The sequence below is a fragment of the Palaemon carinicauda genome, chromosome 4 (assembly GCF_036898095.1).
Source record: "Palaemon carinicauda isolate YSFRI2023 chromosome 4, ASM3689809v2, whole genome shotgun sequence".
Taxonomy (NCBI): Eukaryota; Metazoa; Arthropoda; class Malacostraca; order Decapoda; family Palaemonidae; genus Palaemon; species Palaemon carinicauda.
Window position 1 is genome coordinate 164,907,544 of NC_090728.1, and position 20,091 is coordinate 164,927,634.

The 20,091-nt window shown below is 40.6% G+C and overlaps 1 protein-coding gene across 5 annotated transcripts in view; it reads right to left on the minus strand.

Annotated features, from left to right (window-relative positions):
* The window catches only part of LOC137640148 (UDP-N-acetylglucosamine transferase subunit ALG13-like), a 210,799-nt gene that overhangs the window by 179,284 nt on the left and 11,424 nt on the right, over positions 1–20,091 (minus strand). For all 5 annotated transcript variants that reach the window (XM_068372647.1, XM_068372645.1, XM_068372646.1 and 2 more), the window contains exons 4-8: positions 9,020–9,117; positions 8,026–8,177; positions 3,891–4,095; positions 2,063–2,226; positions 1,705–1,830 (exon numbers count right to left, since the gene is read on the minus strand). In XM_068372647.1, the coding sequence (XP_068228748.1) occupies positions 1,705–1,830; positions 2,063–2,226; positions 3,891–4,095; positions 8,026–8,177; positions 9,020–9,117 (745 nt within the window). The remainder of the gene's footprint in view (positions 1–1,704; positions 1,831–2,062; positions 2,227–3,890; positions 4,096–8,025; positions 8,178–9,019; positions 9,118–20,091) is intronic.

A 20,091-nucleotide genomic window follows, 5' to 3' on the forward strand; every position in this document is an offset into this window, starting at 1 on the left:
GCCACTTCCCCACAACTGACTTACCTCGTCCCCTACTCTGGGTAGGGAAAGGTGGCTGTATAAAAGAAGCTCCATTCGACGAGGCATCGGGAGAAGTAAGCGGCGAGGAGAGGCTCGTCTTCCTATGTGACCTCTTGGACGCCTTCTTCTTGGTGCCGAAGCGCACCCACTGTACCACGTTCCAGGACTCGCACTCCAGACACGTGGCTGTAGTAGAACATAAGCTGCCCCTACACGATGAACACAGAGGATAAGGGTAGGAAGGGGTATAGAATGAACACAATGGGTCCACGTGGGGACCGCGTAAGACACAAAAGGGGGGTCAGGGACACAAAGGGTCGCACTGGGTAAGGAGAGAGCGTCGAGATGTTATCACGACGCGACCAGAGAACTTACTGGAGATTGAGACCAGAGCAAGCATGCTCTCTGACCTGGGGATAGCCTCAGGACGTGTTCCACTCCACCTGAGGTTACCCCTCATAGAAAACGGGACTAGGGTAAACTACACAAAACTCTGGTCGGTTGGGAGGAGATCCCAGATACTCCTAAGAAAGTAGTTCGAGGTATGTATTCTGTGTTGGAACAAATACTGTTTAAAAGAAGACAAATACAGGACTAACCACAAACTCCCCTACTTCTTTGGATCATTTTCATTATATTTAATGTTTTTCCTACTTTTCATTCACTCTTGCTCATTTCTTCAGCATAGAACTTTAACAGTCATCATTCTGCTAATTTAGGTCATAAATAGTTGTTTTTCCAACAACAAACTCCAAAGTTAAGACGCTTCACACTTGTGCCGCTTTCAAATTTTATCAACAATTTAACTCTTTTTATTCTTAATATATATAAATATCTCTTTCTTTTCACTATTAGTTATATGTGTATCTTTTATCAACATTCTGAACTTATTTCAAACCAAAAGGGCAGCAATCAGAGCAAATAAGGAGCACAAGGGTTACTAATACTAACGCAACAGCTATCAGCAAAGTGATAACATGCAGTCTAAGGTTAAGTCACATGAGGAACAGCTATAATTTGTGAAACCCTCCGAGCACTGAGAAATTTACTATTTGTCATCATTTCAAAAACTTTTGGATTTCAGAATCTCAAATAAAGAATTCTCTACTTATATGAATCGGTATTCAATATCTTAGCAAATATTAAGGAAATTTGAATAATTAAAACAACTTCTATAACTTGAGAGCTATGGCAGTGGCTGCCTAACAGAACCTACTATCAGCATATCCAGAAGGGTACCCTTCCAAATTAGTACACATTAGCGTGATTTTGGTGAACCTAAGATTATCAGCTATTTTGTTTTTTAACCCTTTTACCCCCCGGCTCTTTGGAAATTTCCAACCCTAAACACCCAAGGGGTTATTTTTTCCCCAGCACATTTTGCAGTATATATTTTTTAAATTGCTCTAACAGCCTTAATTTTTGTCATAGAGAGGTCAGGCTGGTCTCATTCTCTTGGAAAATGCCTGAATTTTCTCAAAAAATTATCAAAAATATGAAAAAAAAAATTTTATAGCATTTTTTTGCAAGGACGTACCGGTACGTCCATGGGGGTAAAGGGATGAGTTTTGTGAAACGTACCAGTACGTCCTTTTGGGGGTAAAAGGGTTAATAATAATAATAATAATAATAATAATAATAATAATAATAATAAAAAACTAGAGAGAAAAAGAGAATTTATACCTGATCTGTCCAGATGTGCTCTCCTCATGTCTTCCACTTCTTGCCGGTTAGGAAGTTGATCTAACTTTACCAGAACCTTGACACCTGCCTGAAAGCCATTCAAGTCAAATGGACCATAGCGAGCCTCTGAAATAAAATAATGGTTGTAATATAAAACAATTTATTTTTTTTTTAAATCTATCATTCACATACAGTATTGCCTTTTTTCCTTGCAAAGGATCCCAATTACATAGTCAACCTGGTTAATTCCACATGAACCTAAAAACAGTAATTTGACAATTAATTTGAAAAAAATAGCAGCGGGACTTACCTTGCATATCAAAATGCAAGAACCAACATTTCAAAACATAGAACTTACCTCTTCTTATAGTGTTCCAGGTGTCATATTCAATATTTCTATAAATGTCTGGGTCCAAAGACTTAGCTACTTTGTAAGGGAATGGAGGAATCCCATGTGCAAGGAGTCCTCTTACATCGTCCCCATGAATATCTTCCAAACTATGCTTTTCTTCTATGCTTGCACTGAAAAATTATATATCATAACCAGATTGCACATAACCATTTTATTATTCAGTAAAATTGTATTTATGATAACAAATGAAAGTCAAATAAAGATTAAAAGCAAAACATACAAATAACAATATGTCGTTGTTGGTTCACTCGTTAATTAGGCCGATGAATTATGAATCAAAGCAGAAAAAACAAACATCTTTTCTATCTAACAATAATTACAGGAAATGAACTGTCTGACAACTTGATATTAAAATGTGGCCACTAACATAAGTATCAGTGCATACTGATACACTTGTCATGCTTAGATTGCCTTGTAAACCATATGGGATAATTTAACATATCATTTTTGCAAGTTTTATGCTTTAGGCTTATCTAATTATCATCTCTGACACTTTATGCATCTTCCAGTATAACTATAACATAAGAATTGTAAATATATAACAAGCAGGCAAAGAAATACAATGAAAATAACTTTGACGTGCACCAAACCTTTATTAACGATACCATAAGAAAAATCAGAAAAACGACATTCTCTTCATGAGAGAATTATAGGAAATGGTGTTATTACTGTATGTGGAATACTAACATAAATATCTTTCCTTTGAATTCTTGAAGAAAAAGTAAATAAATAACCCAATAAGGAAAGGTCAAGTAAGGGACAGGACACTCTTGCATAACTATGAAAAAAGGGATGATTTAGTAAATATATTGTTTTCATTAAAAAAGCTATCTGAAACATAAAATATTTATATTCTGGCAAAAAAAAAAAAAAAAAAAAAAGGGCAATACTCTGAATTGAAAAAATTCAAACAAAGAGGTTTTGAGTCGCGCCCCATAATAACAATAAGTGCATTAGACACCAACCGTCCCTCACTTAAATATGCCTCCTTGCCTCATGTTCTGCTAGATGTCATTGTTCTTGTCCTTCCATACTCAAAAACTATACTGTATTAGTATTCTATCAAGTTGTAATAAACAAATGTTTAAATATAAAAAAAGTTTTCATATAAAAACCTAATAATCCTGATAAGACAATACCTCATCCCATCATCATCACCACCATTCTTTTCTTCACTTGGGTGCAATTAAAAGGGGATAGGATCAAAGAATGGGATGGGACTTACCAGAGACAATGCACCTAATTAGTGACAATGAAAAGTCATTCAGAGCAAATGAGGTACTTTAAGATTAATGGCTTTGTATTTTATAAAAAAAATTTCAAACTATAAGCCAGCTTTTCAATCAATAATTTTGGGTGAGAATACCTACTCTGAATAAAATTACATAAACTTACTAAAATATTCTTAAAGCTTCCATTTATACATTGCTAAAATTAAACAGCATTTGGCATATTCTATATACAGCAACAACCTGTTTGTTCAACAGGATTCTTAACAGACAGGTCTATCTCATGGCAGCACATTAACCAAATCAATGTTGCAGGAAACAAACCTAGAGTAACATTTAGCAGGTTTCACCAATTTCCTTTCATGTCAAGACAAATATCAATAGAGTTGAGAAATAATAAGATTTTACAGTAAAATTATTAGTCACTGGCCAAGATCACAAATGGAAACCTAGTACCGTTTGATCAAAATACAGAATTTTGTATTTTTCTGAAGACAATTCAACTTTACAAAATACCAATTAAAATCTAATCAAGGCAAACTTACTTTTTTTCTCCTTCATCTTGGCTATCTCTTGATATGTTCGTACCAAGAATCTTCTCAACAAGGGCGCCAATTTCTTTCAGTTCAGCTGAATTAGAAGAATCTCTTCTAAAGGATGCATATTCTTTGTCGTGCAGCATGGTATCTACAGCAAGCTTTACATCATTCAATTTGAACACATGAGAGTATAAGATGTCATACACCAAAGCTGAAAAGATAAAACTCAATCAAGTTATGAAGTAGAGTATAAGAATATCAGTGGCGTTATGTATAGTTAGTAAATTCCTATTTTCTAAGAACAAAATTGATCATTATAATTTCTAAATCTACAAAAGTTTTCTTTATTGTGACATGACACAATAATTATCATACACCTAACCTTTTCCCCCACAATGGTTAATTTTTTCAGGTACATGAAAATCAACACAAATAAATACTTTGTATTCACGAACAAACATTATCCATACATGTAACCATTTAGTGGAATAAATATTCGGTGCCAATCATTTTTAAATAGAAATAGCCATAAATAACATATAAATAGTGTGCGCGTATATACAAGCCACAAATACCTCTATAGGTAGTAGGTTGGCCAGGGCACCAGCCACCCATTGAGATACTACCGCTAAAAAGTTATTGGTTCCTTTGTCTGGCCAGACAGTACTACACTGAAAAACCCTTTCTGGTTGCGGCTCATTTTTCCTTTGCCTACACATACACCGAATAGTCTGGCATACAGTATTTCCAAATTCTCCTGTCCTCATACACCTGGCAACACTGAAATTACCAAAGAATTCTTCTTCACTCCAGCAGTTAACTACTGCACTGTACTTGTTCAGTGGCTACCTTCATCTTGATAAGGGTAGAAGGGACACTTTAACTATGGTAAGCAGCTCTTCCATGAGAAGGACACTCTAAAGACAAACCAGTGTTCTTTAGTCTTGGGTAGCATCATAGCCTCTGTACCATGGGTCTTCCACTGTCTTGGGGTAGAGTTCTCTTGGTTCAAGGCTACACTATTCTATCTTATTTCTCTTCTTGTTTTTTCAAGTTTTTATAGTTTATACTGTATATGAAATTTATCTTAATGTTTCTGTTCTAAAAATATTCATCTTAATATTTTTTATTTCCTGTTCTCACTGGGCTATTTTTCTTTGTTGGAGCCCTTGGGGTTTTCCAATTAGAGTTGTAGCTTAGCTAGTAGCAATAATGACAAGAGTAATCACAGACATCGGACCTCCACCAAAGGTTAATGGAATCCTCCATGCCTAAGAACTATGGTGGAAATTTTGTCAAAATCCATCAATTTGTTTTGATATTTTTAAAATGGCAAAAAAGGCAAATCTGGATCATCTCCAAAATTTAATGAGGTCGTCCATGACCTAAGGCCAATCTATGGTGAAAAAGATTGTCAAAATCTATCGAGTAGTTTTTACGTTATCTTTAAAATGACGAAAAATGCAACTCTGGATCCAGATAATTTCCAAAATTTAATGGGGTTGTCCATAACCTAAGATCTATCTGTGGTGAAAATTTTGTTAAAGGCTGTTAAGTAGTTTTGACTTAATCCTGTCCACACAGATACAAACAAATAAATAAAGTAGAATCCAAATCCAGAGCTAAAAAACTTAATTGAGTCATCCATGACCTAAAAGCTATTTGTGGTGAAAATTTTGTCAAAATCTGCTGAGTAGTTTCAATGTAATCTTGTCCACAGACTCAGACAAATGAATACATAAACGAGAATTCGGATCCGGGCCATCTCTCCAAAATTTAATGGGGTCGTCCATGACCGAAGTTCTATCTATGGTAAAAATTTTATCAAAATTTATCTAGTAGTTTTGAAGTTTTCTTTAAAATGGCGTAACATGCAAACCTAGATCTAGAACCCGGAGCCGGATTTTGATTATCTCCAAAATTCAACGGGGTCATCAATGAACTACAATCTATCTTCGGTGAAATTTCTATCAAGTGCTTTTGATGTAAGCTTGTTCGCAGGCACACAGATAAACAAATAAATAAATAAATAAATACACCGATTCGATCGGATAACCTCCTTGGTGAATGTAATAATAATAATGTCAAATTCACTCTGCCTACAGACCATAGGGGGAATTAAATTCTCGATAATAGGTTCTGGTCGACCGAGGATTCGAACCTTAACTAAGTCAAAACTGAGGTTACAGTCAGGCCCTTCTTAACCAGCAGGCCACAAAGATCTCTCTTTCAAGAGAAAGTTGAGAGCCCGATATACGAACTGGTAAGAGTTTGTGAAGAGAGTAGAGAGCAATCTATACAGGACATAGTCAATATATACAGGAACTAGTTAGAGCTAGTGAAGAGAAAGTTAAGAACAATATACACAGGACCTAGTGAGATTTTGTGAAGAGAGATGAGAGCAAAAGTTGAGAGCAAATGTGAACAAGATTATAGTTATGAGAATAAATGGTAGTAAAGAAGATAGAGATGTTAATATGGACAGCGAGAAAATGGAATCTCAGCTCGAGTTAATGACAGGAAAAGAATAAAAGCTGATTCTTATAAGTATTAGGGTGTTAATATTTTGAATGATGGGGTGAAATTTATAGAAAGATTGAGGGGATACATGGGGTGCATAGGGAACCCAAACTTAGAATTTATGGAAAGGTTACCAAGCAAACTAATCCGTTGAAGTGAGTTACGAATGCTAAATGCAAATAAAAGAAAGAAGGTGGAAGTCATAAAGCTGAATGAAACCAGATTATGTACGGTAAAAGAAGAATTGCAATTGTAAGTGAAAAAAGTGTATTTTGAGACATTTTGGTCATATATAATGGAATGATGAATAATCTGCTGGTGAAATAAACTACAAATTTTAGAAATGCTGGGATGTGGAAGGATACGCAGATATACAAAAATTGGAAAAAGGAATAATCAGATGATTCGAAAGAGGTATCTAAAAGATGGATCCTCAACAGAAGAGGTAAATGGTACAGTGCATGTGAGGGGATTTGAAACAAGGTGAGCCTTCAGTACACATGTATAAAAAGTCTTCGAATGTGGAAAATTTCTGCACAAATGCTCATCTATGAATCAGCAATTTGAATATTAATGAGGCAGTGATCTTTGTCTTTTCTTATATTAAGAGTAAACTCTTACTACTGTGGAAGAAGTTTTCTAAATGTTGAACAACTAAATCTTATTACATAACCATTTTCCATGCAAAGCCAGTTATCATAAAACATATTCAAACTTGGTAATTTAATTACTAACATTGCCAAACATACTTTTATATGGCTTTTTAACCTGTTAAATATCTTGTGTGCACTAAAATATACTGTACGTGAGTTTATATACATATTTATCAAAAGTCTTGAATACCATCCAATGAACGGACCTGATATTTCTACAATTCAACTACCCTCATAAAAACTTAAACATTAAAATAATAACGCTGGCTTTAATTTATAGTACATATCTTGTAATATCTGCTGCGATATATTTTACTTTAAGAACTACGATCCGCGTCAATGACCTTAGATGTCAGAATGCCAGAAAACTATACAATCAATCAATCAAGAACTACAACTGAAAAAAAACAAAAATATCATTAGTGATCCTTCAACTTACCAGATGCTTTTGGGGTTTAAGTCTCTGATAAGTGGTAAAATCTGATATGTAACAAAGAGCCTTCAACACAGTACAGTATAGCTTAGACTTATTCAAGAGATCCCGCAGCAAAAAAATCCCTCTACAATTTTTAGAATAAATTAAATTATCTTTACAATTGAAAGAGATATGCCAGTAAAATTTGTCTTTTCTAAAAAGGGAGGCCTGGAAAAGCATCGCTGTAATCAAGTAAAGAATCCCATACAATGACAGGGTTACTGTCGATAAAATTTCTGTTTGAAATAAATTAATCAATTCCTGGACAACTTTCATTCAAGAAGGAAAACTACTAGATTTTCATTTTCTAGAGGTTGCACAACATCCAATATAATCCTTCTACAATGAAATGTATCATTCAACATTTCCAAATTATACAGAACATTCTTGTCACACCAATAGTGGAGTTATGGTGTAAACTGTACTGAGGCTATGAATATTCACATTTGAAAGGGAGTAACACTGTGTACTATACAATTACACAAAAACTTACATTGACAAAATCCACGAGATGAAGCATCTTCTTTCTTATACACAATATCATAATGGTTGCCATGCGTATAGCTCAGCATAAGCGTCCTTCCTTCATTGTCTGTGGCTTTGTAAGGTTCCTTACCAATCTCACGGTAAATAAGGAAATTGACACTGGAATTAATAAAAAAAAATATAACACTTTTGATTTTAGTCAAATACAGTTCCTTATCCATAAGATTAGCAATTAATTTAAAGAGCATGTAAATTGAGCATGGGTTTGGAGACCCTGGAGAAAGCAGCAAGACTTTTGTTAATAAAACTAGATATAACTTAATACAATTCTCATTGGCTATGAAATCACCTGCATTTACTCGGAAAAATGTTTTATTACCATACCTATGTACTGTATACTGTATATTTAACAGCCTAATCAGTATGGAGGGTATAATAACCTTACTGGAATACCCCTTCCCAAAAAAAGCGAACAAAGAAAGACATACTAAATCGTTAATACAGTATTGATAATTTCAAAATGAAAAGTTTTCTTAAATAAATGATGTTTGGATATCCTTTGGGATATTTCATAAGTTATAAATCTAAACCACGTTACTGAATCAATTATTATATTCAAATATAAAGACAATTTTAAAATATATGAAATAAGGTTTATCATTAAAACTTTTGCCATTCATTTATCAGGAATTCCTCTATAGTACAAGTTGTTAATAATCTCTAGTACAATAGTCCCACTCAAATACAGTATATTAAAATGTTAACCATATCAGCGTAAGAGTAAACGCATGCTTATAAAAATAATCTAAGAAAAATATCTGATACAGTATATGGAAAACTTTTTTTTAATAATATTTTAGGGATATTTGGGTATTCCAGTATTTTGGGGGTATCCTGTTTAGTTTTGTAGCTGACAATAGCTTAATGCACCTCCAGTGGTACATTGAAATAAAAGCATAAGAGCAACAGGAAATACAAGCATAATACTTTCAAACACTTACTTGAAAAGTCTCGACATGGCCATAATCTCCAGATGGCCACCCCATTCCCTAATATCTTGTAAATTATATACATGGTGATCCAAGGGAATATCCAAAAACTGTTAAAAAAAAATATGTAATGAACCACAATGAACTTTAAATATTGGATTATAATTAGCCACAACTATTAAAATTATTTTAGCACACAAAAATAATACTAAATTGTGTAATTTACAGATACCTGGTTATACAAGTTTAATCCATTCAAAGAGTAAGCTTGCAACCCAAAATGCTTGTACACTAAAAAAAATTCTTTCCATTAGAAAAAATATAAATTCACTAGATGTCATTGTTTTTAAAATATTGTATAGTTAACTTTTTCTCATAGCATTTATTTCCTGATTTCCTTTCCTCACTGGGCTATTTTTCCCTGATGGAACCCTTGGGGTTATAGCATCTTGCTTTACCAACTAGGGTTGTAGCTTTCTCTCTCTCTCTCTCTCTCTCTCTCTCTCTCTCTCTCTCTCTCTCTCTCTCTCTCTCTCTCTCTCTCTTTTTGAAAATTACAGAAACATGAATATATGCATAAATGATATTTTCATAATAAAATAAATTTTTTAATATACTTACCCGCTGGTTATATAATGGCTAAAGTCTCCTGACGCCTCGGCAGAAAATTCAAAATCTCGCGACTATCGCAGATATGCCAGGTGTACACTAGCGCCCTCGCGGTACCACAGGTAGAACTATACCAAACCCTTCAGATCTTCCATGCCCCATGGTCTCTAGAGGGTAGGAGGGTGGGTTTTTAACTTATATAACCAGCGGGTAAGTATATTCAAAAATTTATTTATGAAAATATCATTTTTAAATTTAAAACTTACCCGCAGGTTATATAATGGCTGATTGACACCCTTGGTGGCAGGTCAGAGACAGCTACATAATTGGAAATTCACTTAAGAGTTACATAAACAACTTAAGAGGTTCTCACCTGATAAGGACACTGACAGCAATGATACTCTGCCTCATTTTGTCTGCTATCCTTAGGAGATCCAGCGGTCCACCCAGGGGGCTGATGATCTCTAGGAGCTGTCAAACAGTGCAATAACCTATAACATGACAGGACCTCAACTAATACCCTTGTTCCGGGCACACTCTAGGAACAAATTGACCACCTGACCAAACAATAGATTGCGGAAAACTGACGACCAATATCCACATACAACCATAACTAAAAACCAAGTTCCAAGAGAAAGAAAAGGGTATTAGGAAAAAGGGAACGTGGTGGTAGATCACTCACCTACTATTGCATTCGCTGCTACGAATGGACCCAACGTATAATATTCCTCATAGAGAGTCTGAACATGCTTTAAATAATGAGATGCAAATACCGATTTACTCCTCCAAAAGGTCGTATCCATCAAACTTTGCAGAGAACGGTTCTGTTTAAAAGCCACTGAAGTCGCTACCGCTCTGACTTCATTTGTCTTCACCTTGAGAAGCCTCTGATCTGCCTCATCACACTGGGCGTGAGCCTCTCTAATTAGGAGCCTAATGAAAAGGATAAGGCATTCTTTGACATGGGCAGTGAAGGTTTTCGAACTGCACACCACAAAGAGTCTGAGTCGCCTTTCAAACTCTTAGTTCTGTCCAAATAGAGTCGTAATGCTCTTAAAGGGCAGAGCACTTTCTCCAACTCGTCTCCCACCACATCATAAAGGTTAGGAATCTCGAAGGATTATGGCAAAGGACGGGAAGGATTTTCATTCTTGGCCAAAAATCTCAACTGTAAGGAGCAAATGGCTTTTCCATCCCGGAAACCAATGTTCCTGCTTAAAGCGTGAACTTCACTAACCCTTTTAGCAGTGGCTAGACTAACCAGAAACAAAGTTTTCAAGGTTAGATCCTTAAAAGAAGCCGAGTGTAAAGGCTCAAATCTGTCACTAATGAGGAATTTAAGCACTACGTCCAAGTTCCAGGCAAGTGATTGTAACCGTCTTTTCTTGGAGGTATCAAAAGGCTTAAGCAGGTCCTGCAGATCCTTATTATTGGAGAGGTCCAAGTTCCTGTGCCTAAAAACCGTAGCCATCATACTTCTGTAACCTTTGATTGTAGAGGACAAGAAGTTATGTTTATTTCTGGGGTCTAGGAAGAAATCTGCTATCCGAGTTAAAGAGGTACTGGATGAAGAAATCGAGTTAGCTCTACACCATTCTCTGAACAACTCCCACTTGAACCGATACACCTTGATGGTGGAAGACCTCCTTGCTCTCGCAATAACTTTGGCTGCCTTCTTCGAAAAGCCTCTAGATCTAGCGAGTTTTTTGATAGTCTGAAGGTAGTCAGACGTAGAGCTCGGAGGTTTTTCGAGGCCGGAGGTTTTTTGAGCTCGGAGGTTTTTCGAGGCCGGAGGTTTTTCGAGGCCGGAGGTTTTTCGAGCCAAGTGAGGTTGTCTGAGAAGATCTTGTCTTAAAGGAGGGCTTCTCGGGACATCTACCATCCATTCCAGTACCTCTGGAAACAGCTTCTTGACGGCCAGAACGGAGCTATCAGAGCCATCCTGGTTTCTTCGTGGGACACGAACTTCTGTATCACCTTGTAGAGAATCTTGAACGGAGGGAATGCATACACCTCCATGTGCGACCAATTCGTTAGAAAAGCGTCTGTGCATGGCTTCGCGATCCGGTACCGGTGAACAGTAACACTCCAGTCTCTTCGTCTTTGCGGTTGCAAAAAGATCTACGAGAGGACGACCCCATAACTGCCACAGACTCTTGCAGACCTCTTGGTGTAATATCCATTCTGTGGGGAGAACTTGATCCCTCCTGCTGAGTCTGTCCGCACTTACATTGTTGACCCCCTGAATAAAACGAGTCAAAAGTGTCAATTTCCTTTCCTCTGCCCATATGAGAAGAGGTCTCGCTATCTCGTACAGAGTCCATGAGAGAGTCCCGCCTTGCTTTGCTATATACGCTAGGGCTGTGGTGCTGTCTACATTGATTTGGACTACTTTGCCCAGGATATGCTCTTCGAAACCCTTGAGGGCCAGATGTATTGCCAAAAGCTCCTTTTGGTTTATGGGGAGAGTCTTTTGCTCTATCGTCCACTGACCCGAGAGCTCTTTCTTCCCTAATGTTGGCCCCAACCCCGAGTCTGAGGCGTCGGAAAGCAACACGAGGTCTGGGCTCTTATGATGTAAAGACAGGCCTTCCATCAGTCTGTGCTCGCTGTTCCACCACTGAAGATGTGACTTTATGGAGTCCGTGATGGGATTGCTTTCGCTGTCGAGACGGTCCCTTTTTCCAATGCCAATTGAGGTGAAACTGCAGGGGGCATAAATGTAACCTCCCCAGAGTCACGAACTTCTCCAATGATGAGAGAGTCCCCAGAAGGCTCATCCATTCCCTTACTGAGCTGAGGTCCTTCTTTATAAAAGCTTGCAGTTTTAGGAGAGCTGTTTGGATCCTCACAGGCGACGGAAAAGCCTGAAAACTCTGACTGTGAATCTCCATCCCCAAAATAAAGAATCTCCTGGGATGGAGTCAGCTGCGATTTGTTGAAACTCACCAGGAGTCCCAGTTCCTTGGTCAATTCCAGTGTCATTCTCAGGTCCATCAAACAGCAATCGGCTGAGGTGGCTTTTATAAGCCAATCGTGCAGGTACAGGGAGGCCCTGATTCTCCTTGAATGCAGCATGCTTGCCACATTCAGCATGATCTTGGTGAACAATAGAGGCGCTGTGCAGAGACCGAAACATAAGGCTCTGAATTGGAAGACCTTGTCCGTACATGAATCTCAGATAACGTCTGCAGCTGGGATGTATTGGAATATGGAAGTAGGTGTCCTGGAGGTCTAATGAGACCATCCAATCGCCCTTCCTTACCGCCGCCAGAACCGTCTTCTGAGTCTCCATGGTAAACGTCGTGTTCTGGACGTAACCATTTAGAACACTTACGTCCAGCACTGGTCTCCATTCCCCTGAACTCTTGGGAACTAAGAAAAGCCGGATGTAAAACCCAGAAGATGTTAAATCTTGCACTCTCTCTAGTAACAGAGACATCTGCAGCTGCATGGCCTGCCTCTTTGGTCCCTCCCTGTATCTGAGCGAAAGATCCACCGGATCTGTGACTAGTGGAGGATTTGATAGAAATGGGATTTTGTATCGTTCCTTCAACACTTGGACGGACCAAGGGTTCGCTCTATTCCTCTCCCAAGCCTTCCAGAAGTAAATCAGCCTGGAACCTAGTGCTGTCTGAAAGATAGGGCAGTCAGACTCTACCTCGGCCGGTCTTGGTTCCTCTCCTCTTAGGTTTTCTCCCGTCGGATCTGAAAGAACCCCTCCCGGTAGGTTTACCACGAAAGGGCTGAGAAGGTCGTACCCCAGAAGTACTTTCCTTTGGTTTACGGGACGAAAACGAAGAAAGTAGAACTTTCCTGGCCGTATTGGCCACTAGGTCATGTGTGGCCTTTTGGGCGAGAGCAGTGGCCACTTCCCCTATCAACTCTTGTGGAAATAGAGTAGATGACAGAGGAGAGAAGAGTAACTCCGATCTCTGGTAAGAGGAGACTCCCGCTGAGAGAAAGGAACACAGAGTAGCCCTCTTCTCAATCACTCCACCCATGAACAGAGCAGCTAACTCGTTAGAGCCATCCCTCACACCCTTGTCCATGCAGGACATCAAATGAACAAGGCTGTTGGTGTCCGTGACTTTCATTTCAGAGACCCTCTTGCTTAAGGCTCCCAATGACCAGTCTAGATAATTAAAAACTTCAAAAGCCCTGAACAAGCCTTTAAGTAAATGGTTAAACTCTGTCATTGACCACCATACTTTCGTCTTCCTCAAGGCCAGACAAGAAGAAGAATCCACCAGACTCGAGAAATCTCCCTGGGCAGAGGCAGGAACTCCCAAGCCCAGAACTTCCCCAGTCTCGTACCAAATCTTGCGGGTGGAAAATCAAAGGCCGTTTTTCCAAGAGTCCTCTTTGAATCCATCCAGGAAGCCATCAATTTCAAGGCTCATTTGGAAGAGCGTGAGAGCACCATCTTAGTATAAATGGGCACTTTAGTAGCCTTCCCAAGGGTAAATTCCGTTGGGGGAGAACGAGGAGCCAGAGGGGTAAAGTGGTCAGGAAAAAGGCCTATGAAAATTAATATCAACTTCTTAAGATCTACAGAATGTTGATAATGTTTCTCTTCTTCCTCTTCCGAAATGGCTTCTAATGGTTCGTCCATGTCAGAAACCTCCTCAGGTTCATCTTCTGGCAGTGCAGCTGTTGCTGCAGCCTGAACCGAGAAGTCAATGTCGGAAAGAGAATGCTTGCTATGTTCAGTAATTGCTTCCAACCGAAGCGGAGAGGTCGAAGTTGACTGGTGTGTGAAGCCATGAATGGACTGACATTCAGCGTCAAAGGTCAACTGACGTGTGCCGTCGCGTGGACACCTAGCGTCCGCTTGCTGTTGAATGGATTGACGCTCGGCGTCAGGGGTCAACTGCCGTGTGCCGTCGCGTGGACGCCTAGCGTCCGCTTGCTGTTGAATGGACTGACGCTCGGTGTCATGGGTCAACCGCCGTGTGTCGTCGCGTGGACGCCTAGCATCCGCTTGCTGTTGACGCTGACACCAACGCTCTATGCCGTCATGAGTAAACTGGCGAGAGTCGTCGCGTGGACGCTGCTGTTGACGCTGACGCTCCATCGCATCAAGAGTCGACTGCCGAGAGCCGCCACGGTGACGCATTGCCTCCACTTGTCGCCGCCGCCGTTCCTCGTGGTGTTCGTAAGTCGATTTTTGTTTGGCAACAGCTCCCTGACGCGACTCATCCAAATCAACCTACCGTTGAGCACTGCGAATGGGAGATCGCCTGTACAATAACACGTCAGCACCAGAGACAACAGTCCGCCTGTGCAACAACGGGTCCAAAGACTTGACGTCCAACCGCCGGTTGATAAGACCACAATAACGACAAGAGCTGTTGTTTCATGCCCAAAAGCATAGACCATTTAGGATCGCCAGAATGTGATATATTCGACTCCTTTTCTAAGGGGAGATAGTCTTCCAATCACTATCACCACGCCTCCCACTTTCAGGAGACGAAAGCCAGTCTGACGGAAGCGGCGGAGCATGAATCAACACATCAACAACAGGCAAAAGTTCTGAATCGGACTGTAACACATGGCTAACTACACCACAGTCAGAGCGTTTCGCAGGTGTGCAAGCGTCAGGGGAAGGGAAACGCTCAGGTGTATCCCAAGTACTACAGCCTGGTCGACGCGTAGGCGAATCGTGACGTTGAACGACCGCTAGCGATTTTCTTTTGAGTGGTCTGGACGCGTGACGCCAGGCCTCGCTATCCAAACCTTCATCGGAGGAGGGTGTGCGTCGCTACCCAAACCTTCATCGGAGGAGGGTGATAACGCACCAACCTCATCTTTTCTATGATGAGGGCGAGCGACCTGTGCTACGGCAGCAGGAACGCTCGAGGGGACGTCTGTACGATTGATGAAGCCTCTCGTTCCCTTTTGCCGTCCGACATTACTTTTCCCATGGGTTCGGGAGCTTGAAAGAGGTCGTAGGCTGGGTGAACGACAAGATCGTGCAGAAGTATGCTCCGCAACACTGAACACATTCGAAAAACTTTTCACATTTCCTTCAAAGTCACAATTTTTCAGTACCTTGATTTCGGATAAAATCTGATTTCTATCAGCCGCTAAAGACTCAACTCTTTCATCGAGAGCCTGAATAGCGATAAACATATCCTTCATAGAAGGTTCCTTCGGTTGATGATCTACCACTACGGGGGAAGGAATAGGATCAATGACATTAGGCAAGGTTAAATCAACAGAGCGTGATGAACTGCGCCTAACCCTGTCCCTCTCTAATCTCTTAATATAATGTTCATATGTTATCCTTTCATTATCGGTTAATGAAACGCATTCATCACACCGATCCCCAAAAGAACATGATTTTCCCCTACATTTAATGCAAATATTATGTGGATCTACAGAAGCCTTTGGAAGTCGAGTACGACAACCTTTAACACACTTCCGAATTACAGGGGAGGGGTCAGCCATAATAAAAGGTTAAGAGAGAGACCGAAAACATAAAACAAAGGTTAAATTATTTAATATAACCCCAAACAAAAAGATTTCAAGAGTAAATGAAAAAGAAATCAATGAAGCGAAAGCCCAAATTCAAAAAACGAAGTACATCACCAAATAACGTCCAAACAGAGTAATAAAGCGAGAGAGAATTTCCAATAGTACAGCCAGCAATGGCGGCAGGAGAAGATCTGAAGGGTTTGGTATAGTTCTACCTATGGTACCGCGAGGGCGCTAGTGTACACCTTGCATATCTGCGATAGCCGCGAGATTTTGAATTTTCTGCTGAGGCGTCAAGAGACTTTAGCCATTATATAACCAGCGGGTAAGTTTTATATTTAAAAATTAATACTTTTAGTACGTTGCTTATCATGCAAGGAACATTAGGGGATATGAAGAAACAATATAGCTTGAACCAATATTTATGGATAAAAAATGGAAATCAAACTAAACTTAACAACAATAGGAGTGAATAAAAAGAAAAATAATAGAAATACTATAAGTAACCTAAGATGCCAAGTTGTTGCCAACTTGCCAGACACAAGAAATGAAGTAAAACACCACTAGAGGAATTGGCATTCATAAATGCATGCACTCTAGATAAGAGTGCTCTTTGAAATTGGTTTAAGAGAAGTGCTGACAGCAAACCAAACTAATGTGTGATGGGTTTGCTTTAGCTATACAGTATTTACTGAATACAGTATCTTAATTACATCCTGACGTGAAAATGTACAAAATGACAAACTTATAACAGAGTTTATTTTTCCTAACATATAAACCCAAATTCTTTACTAAAGGAGATATTCTAGCGAGAGCTGGAAAATACGGCAGAAAACCTTAACAAGGTCGTTAACGACCGGACAGGTAATTACCCACCTGTCAGTGGTGGGGGACCGCCGGTCGGTAGCTGCTGTTTACCTTCAATTGGATTCTAGCTAGGACTATCCTAGGGGGGCGGTGGAGGGAAGATTTGTGTAAAGAATTCGGGTTTGTTGTTAGGAAAAATACAAACTGTTATAAGTTTCTCATTTGTTATTACACTAAATACAAACCCTCATTCTTTACTATAGGAGACTTAGTCTTGAGGCCCGGGTGGCCAAGGAGTTCCCTATCCCTAGGAAAGATAGTCCTCAGGCTAGACTAATTGAAGCAACAATCTTCCGTTAATCTTCTTTCTTTGTAGATCCCCAGAATCTCAGTACGACTGAAGGTTTGTAGCTTCATAGAAACAAATGTTTCAGGATGAAGTGGGTCAGGAACATTCGACTTGGACCCCTTCAAACTTAGGATTCCCCCGACCTTGCAAAGGGGAAACCTCGTGACCACGAGTATAACTTATACCCTGTGAGAGGAATCAGATGAGTATCATACCTTATTTCCATTGGAGAGTCCAGCTGAAACTGGATACAGACTAGGATCACCAGGTGTGGGGGAGGAGACGAAGAAAATCGATGGATTTCCTTCTTAAAACCTAGTGTAACCCAGGATCCTCAACCAATGGTTACTCTCCCCTGAAAGGGGGTAAGGTAGTTACAATACCTGATGACCTGTCACAATAGGCCCTATAGAAAGGGTGTCTATAGACCTATGTGTCACGTCACTCAAATAGTGAGCAGTGAATTTAGATTGGCATTTCCAGAACCCAACACTTAAGACTTGGGAGCCTGAGAAATTTCTCTTAAATGCCAGAGAGGAAGGGAAGGGCTCTGGGTTGCGCTGCCTCTGGGTCTCCGTGAAAAGACCTCGCAATAACTTTCTCGAGCCAGAAAGATATGGTGTAGTGAGAGATTCTCTTCTTTACCCTGTTGGTACAAGGAAGAGATGACGGAGACGTGGTCTGAAAAGTTTGGTGCGCTTCAGATATTTCTTTGACGCCCTGACTGGGCATAGTAACGACTGGACTGCATCCTGTGTTACCTTATTGAGTGTGAAAATTCTCGAAATCTCTCATCGGAAGATGAAGCCTAGCCACCAAGCCCGGTACGAAGTTGCGAGACACCCCCCCTCCCATCTCTTTGAATGGGTGACATAAGACAGACCATGTAGCTCACTAACCCTTTAGCAGAGGACAGAGGTACAAGGAAGATGGTCTTAAGGTTCAGAGAGTAGTCTGAGGCCCTTAAGGGCTCATAGGGCAGACCCATCAGCGAACGTAAGACACGTCTCAAGGAGATAGTCTAATCTCAACTGGGGGGCAAGATAACTCCAAACGCCGAAACAACCAAGGTGATGACTTTGAGGCGGAGAGGTCAACCCCTTCTCCGTCTACAGATGAGGCTCAAGGCTACGCGATAGCCCTAAATCGCCGAGACTGAGAGAAGCTTTCCACACTGAGGTACAAAAGGAAGTCTGGGAATTACTGATCCTTCCTTTTGAGAACCCAATTGCTCCACATTGTCGCTGTTGTAGCGGTCAAGTAATCCATTGTCTTAGCCCCAGCAGTTAGGACTTCTTGTAAGGACTGCCTTGAGTTTAGGTTTGACAAGTTCTCGTGGCTCGTAAGGTAGCCAACTGTATCAGACAAGCCAGAAGGGACATTGAATTCGCTTCCCTTGCCGAGGCTTCTGTGACTGAGAAGAGCCTGGAAGAGTAGTCTCTCTTTTCGAGGATTAGCCTGGCGTGAGCCTTGCCGTGAGGGGATCCAAGATCAAGGGAGAAGGTTGATGTCTCTGATCTCGGAGAACCGAGCAGGTTTAAAGGTCGCTCAAGAAAAGCAGAGGCGAGGGACAGTGACATAGCAATAGCCGTTAGGACAATCTCCTAGAGACTGACCATATAAGGTCAATGACCAAGCCTCCTCTCCATCCCAGCTAGGACTAGGGAAGGCCAGGCAGTGGCTGCTGAAGATAGATCTATAGGCTCCCCCCAAAACCCGCCAATAAGGTTGTAGGAATGATGGTACTAACGAGTCTGGGTGGGACTCGAACCCCAGACTGTCAGTACATAGCCTGTCTAAGGCTGGAGAGTCAAAGGGTCGAGGAGACATAAGCAAATCGCCGAGGCATGAGATATAACCCATAGTTCTTAGAGTTCTTAAGTAGGAGGATTATAAGTCCCTAGATAGCAGCTCTCCCGAGGAATCCCCAGGCTGCGACAATTCTTCGCGTGTTATTACAGGAAAAAGTGGAGACACGAGTAGCAGACAAACTTTATATCTTACCCCTCGTACTTTCTTATCGAGAGGGGAAGAATGGTAGAAGTCGGAGTGTCTGAAGGTAATTGCAAAGACCGTTGACGAGAGTCGGAAGGCTCTCTCATAAGAGTAAAACTCTTAATGACGATGGTCGCGTGCATAGCGCTAATTGCGTGCGTGCACGGACACTCTGTGCTAATTGTTACGAGAGCCCGACTACTCAGCATAACTGAAACCCGAAGGTTCCAAGTCGTGTGAACTCGAAAGTCCAACGCGACAGAGGCCCGAAGGACTCCTAAGGTCATGAGAGCCCGTAGGATAAACATGACGAAAGTTTAAAAGTTCACGATCACGCCCGCCGAAAGGGTGACCGTCACAAGACCCCGAGGGGCCAATGTGAGAGGAACCAGTAGGTTCAAAAAGACGTCTCCTTACAGCACAAGGGGAGAATGTCAGGGATGAAAATAACTCCTCCGCAGGCTAGATCGTTCTCCCGAAGGAGAATGTCGTTTTATTCAAGGCTCTCGCTCCGCCCCTAGAGGAGGACCAAAAGCATAAGAGGGAGGAGCGTTGATCAGCAAACTCCTACAAGTTTCCTTCTCGTGAGTGGTAGGAAGGCCCTCCCGAAGGAGATCGCCTAAAACCAGTTTTCTCCCTGCTCTATGGGGAAAATCGTAAGTGTAGTAACTTCTCTCTCTCAAATGATGGAGAGGTCCTTCCGAAGGAGGATATTGCCAAAGGCAAGATTTCTCCCCTCTCTATGGGGAAAAGCATAGGTGTAATTTCTCTCTCGCGAACGAGGGAGAAGTCCTCCCGAAGGAGGACATTGCCTAAGGCAAACTTTCTCCCGGTTCTAGGGGAA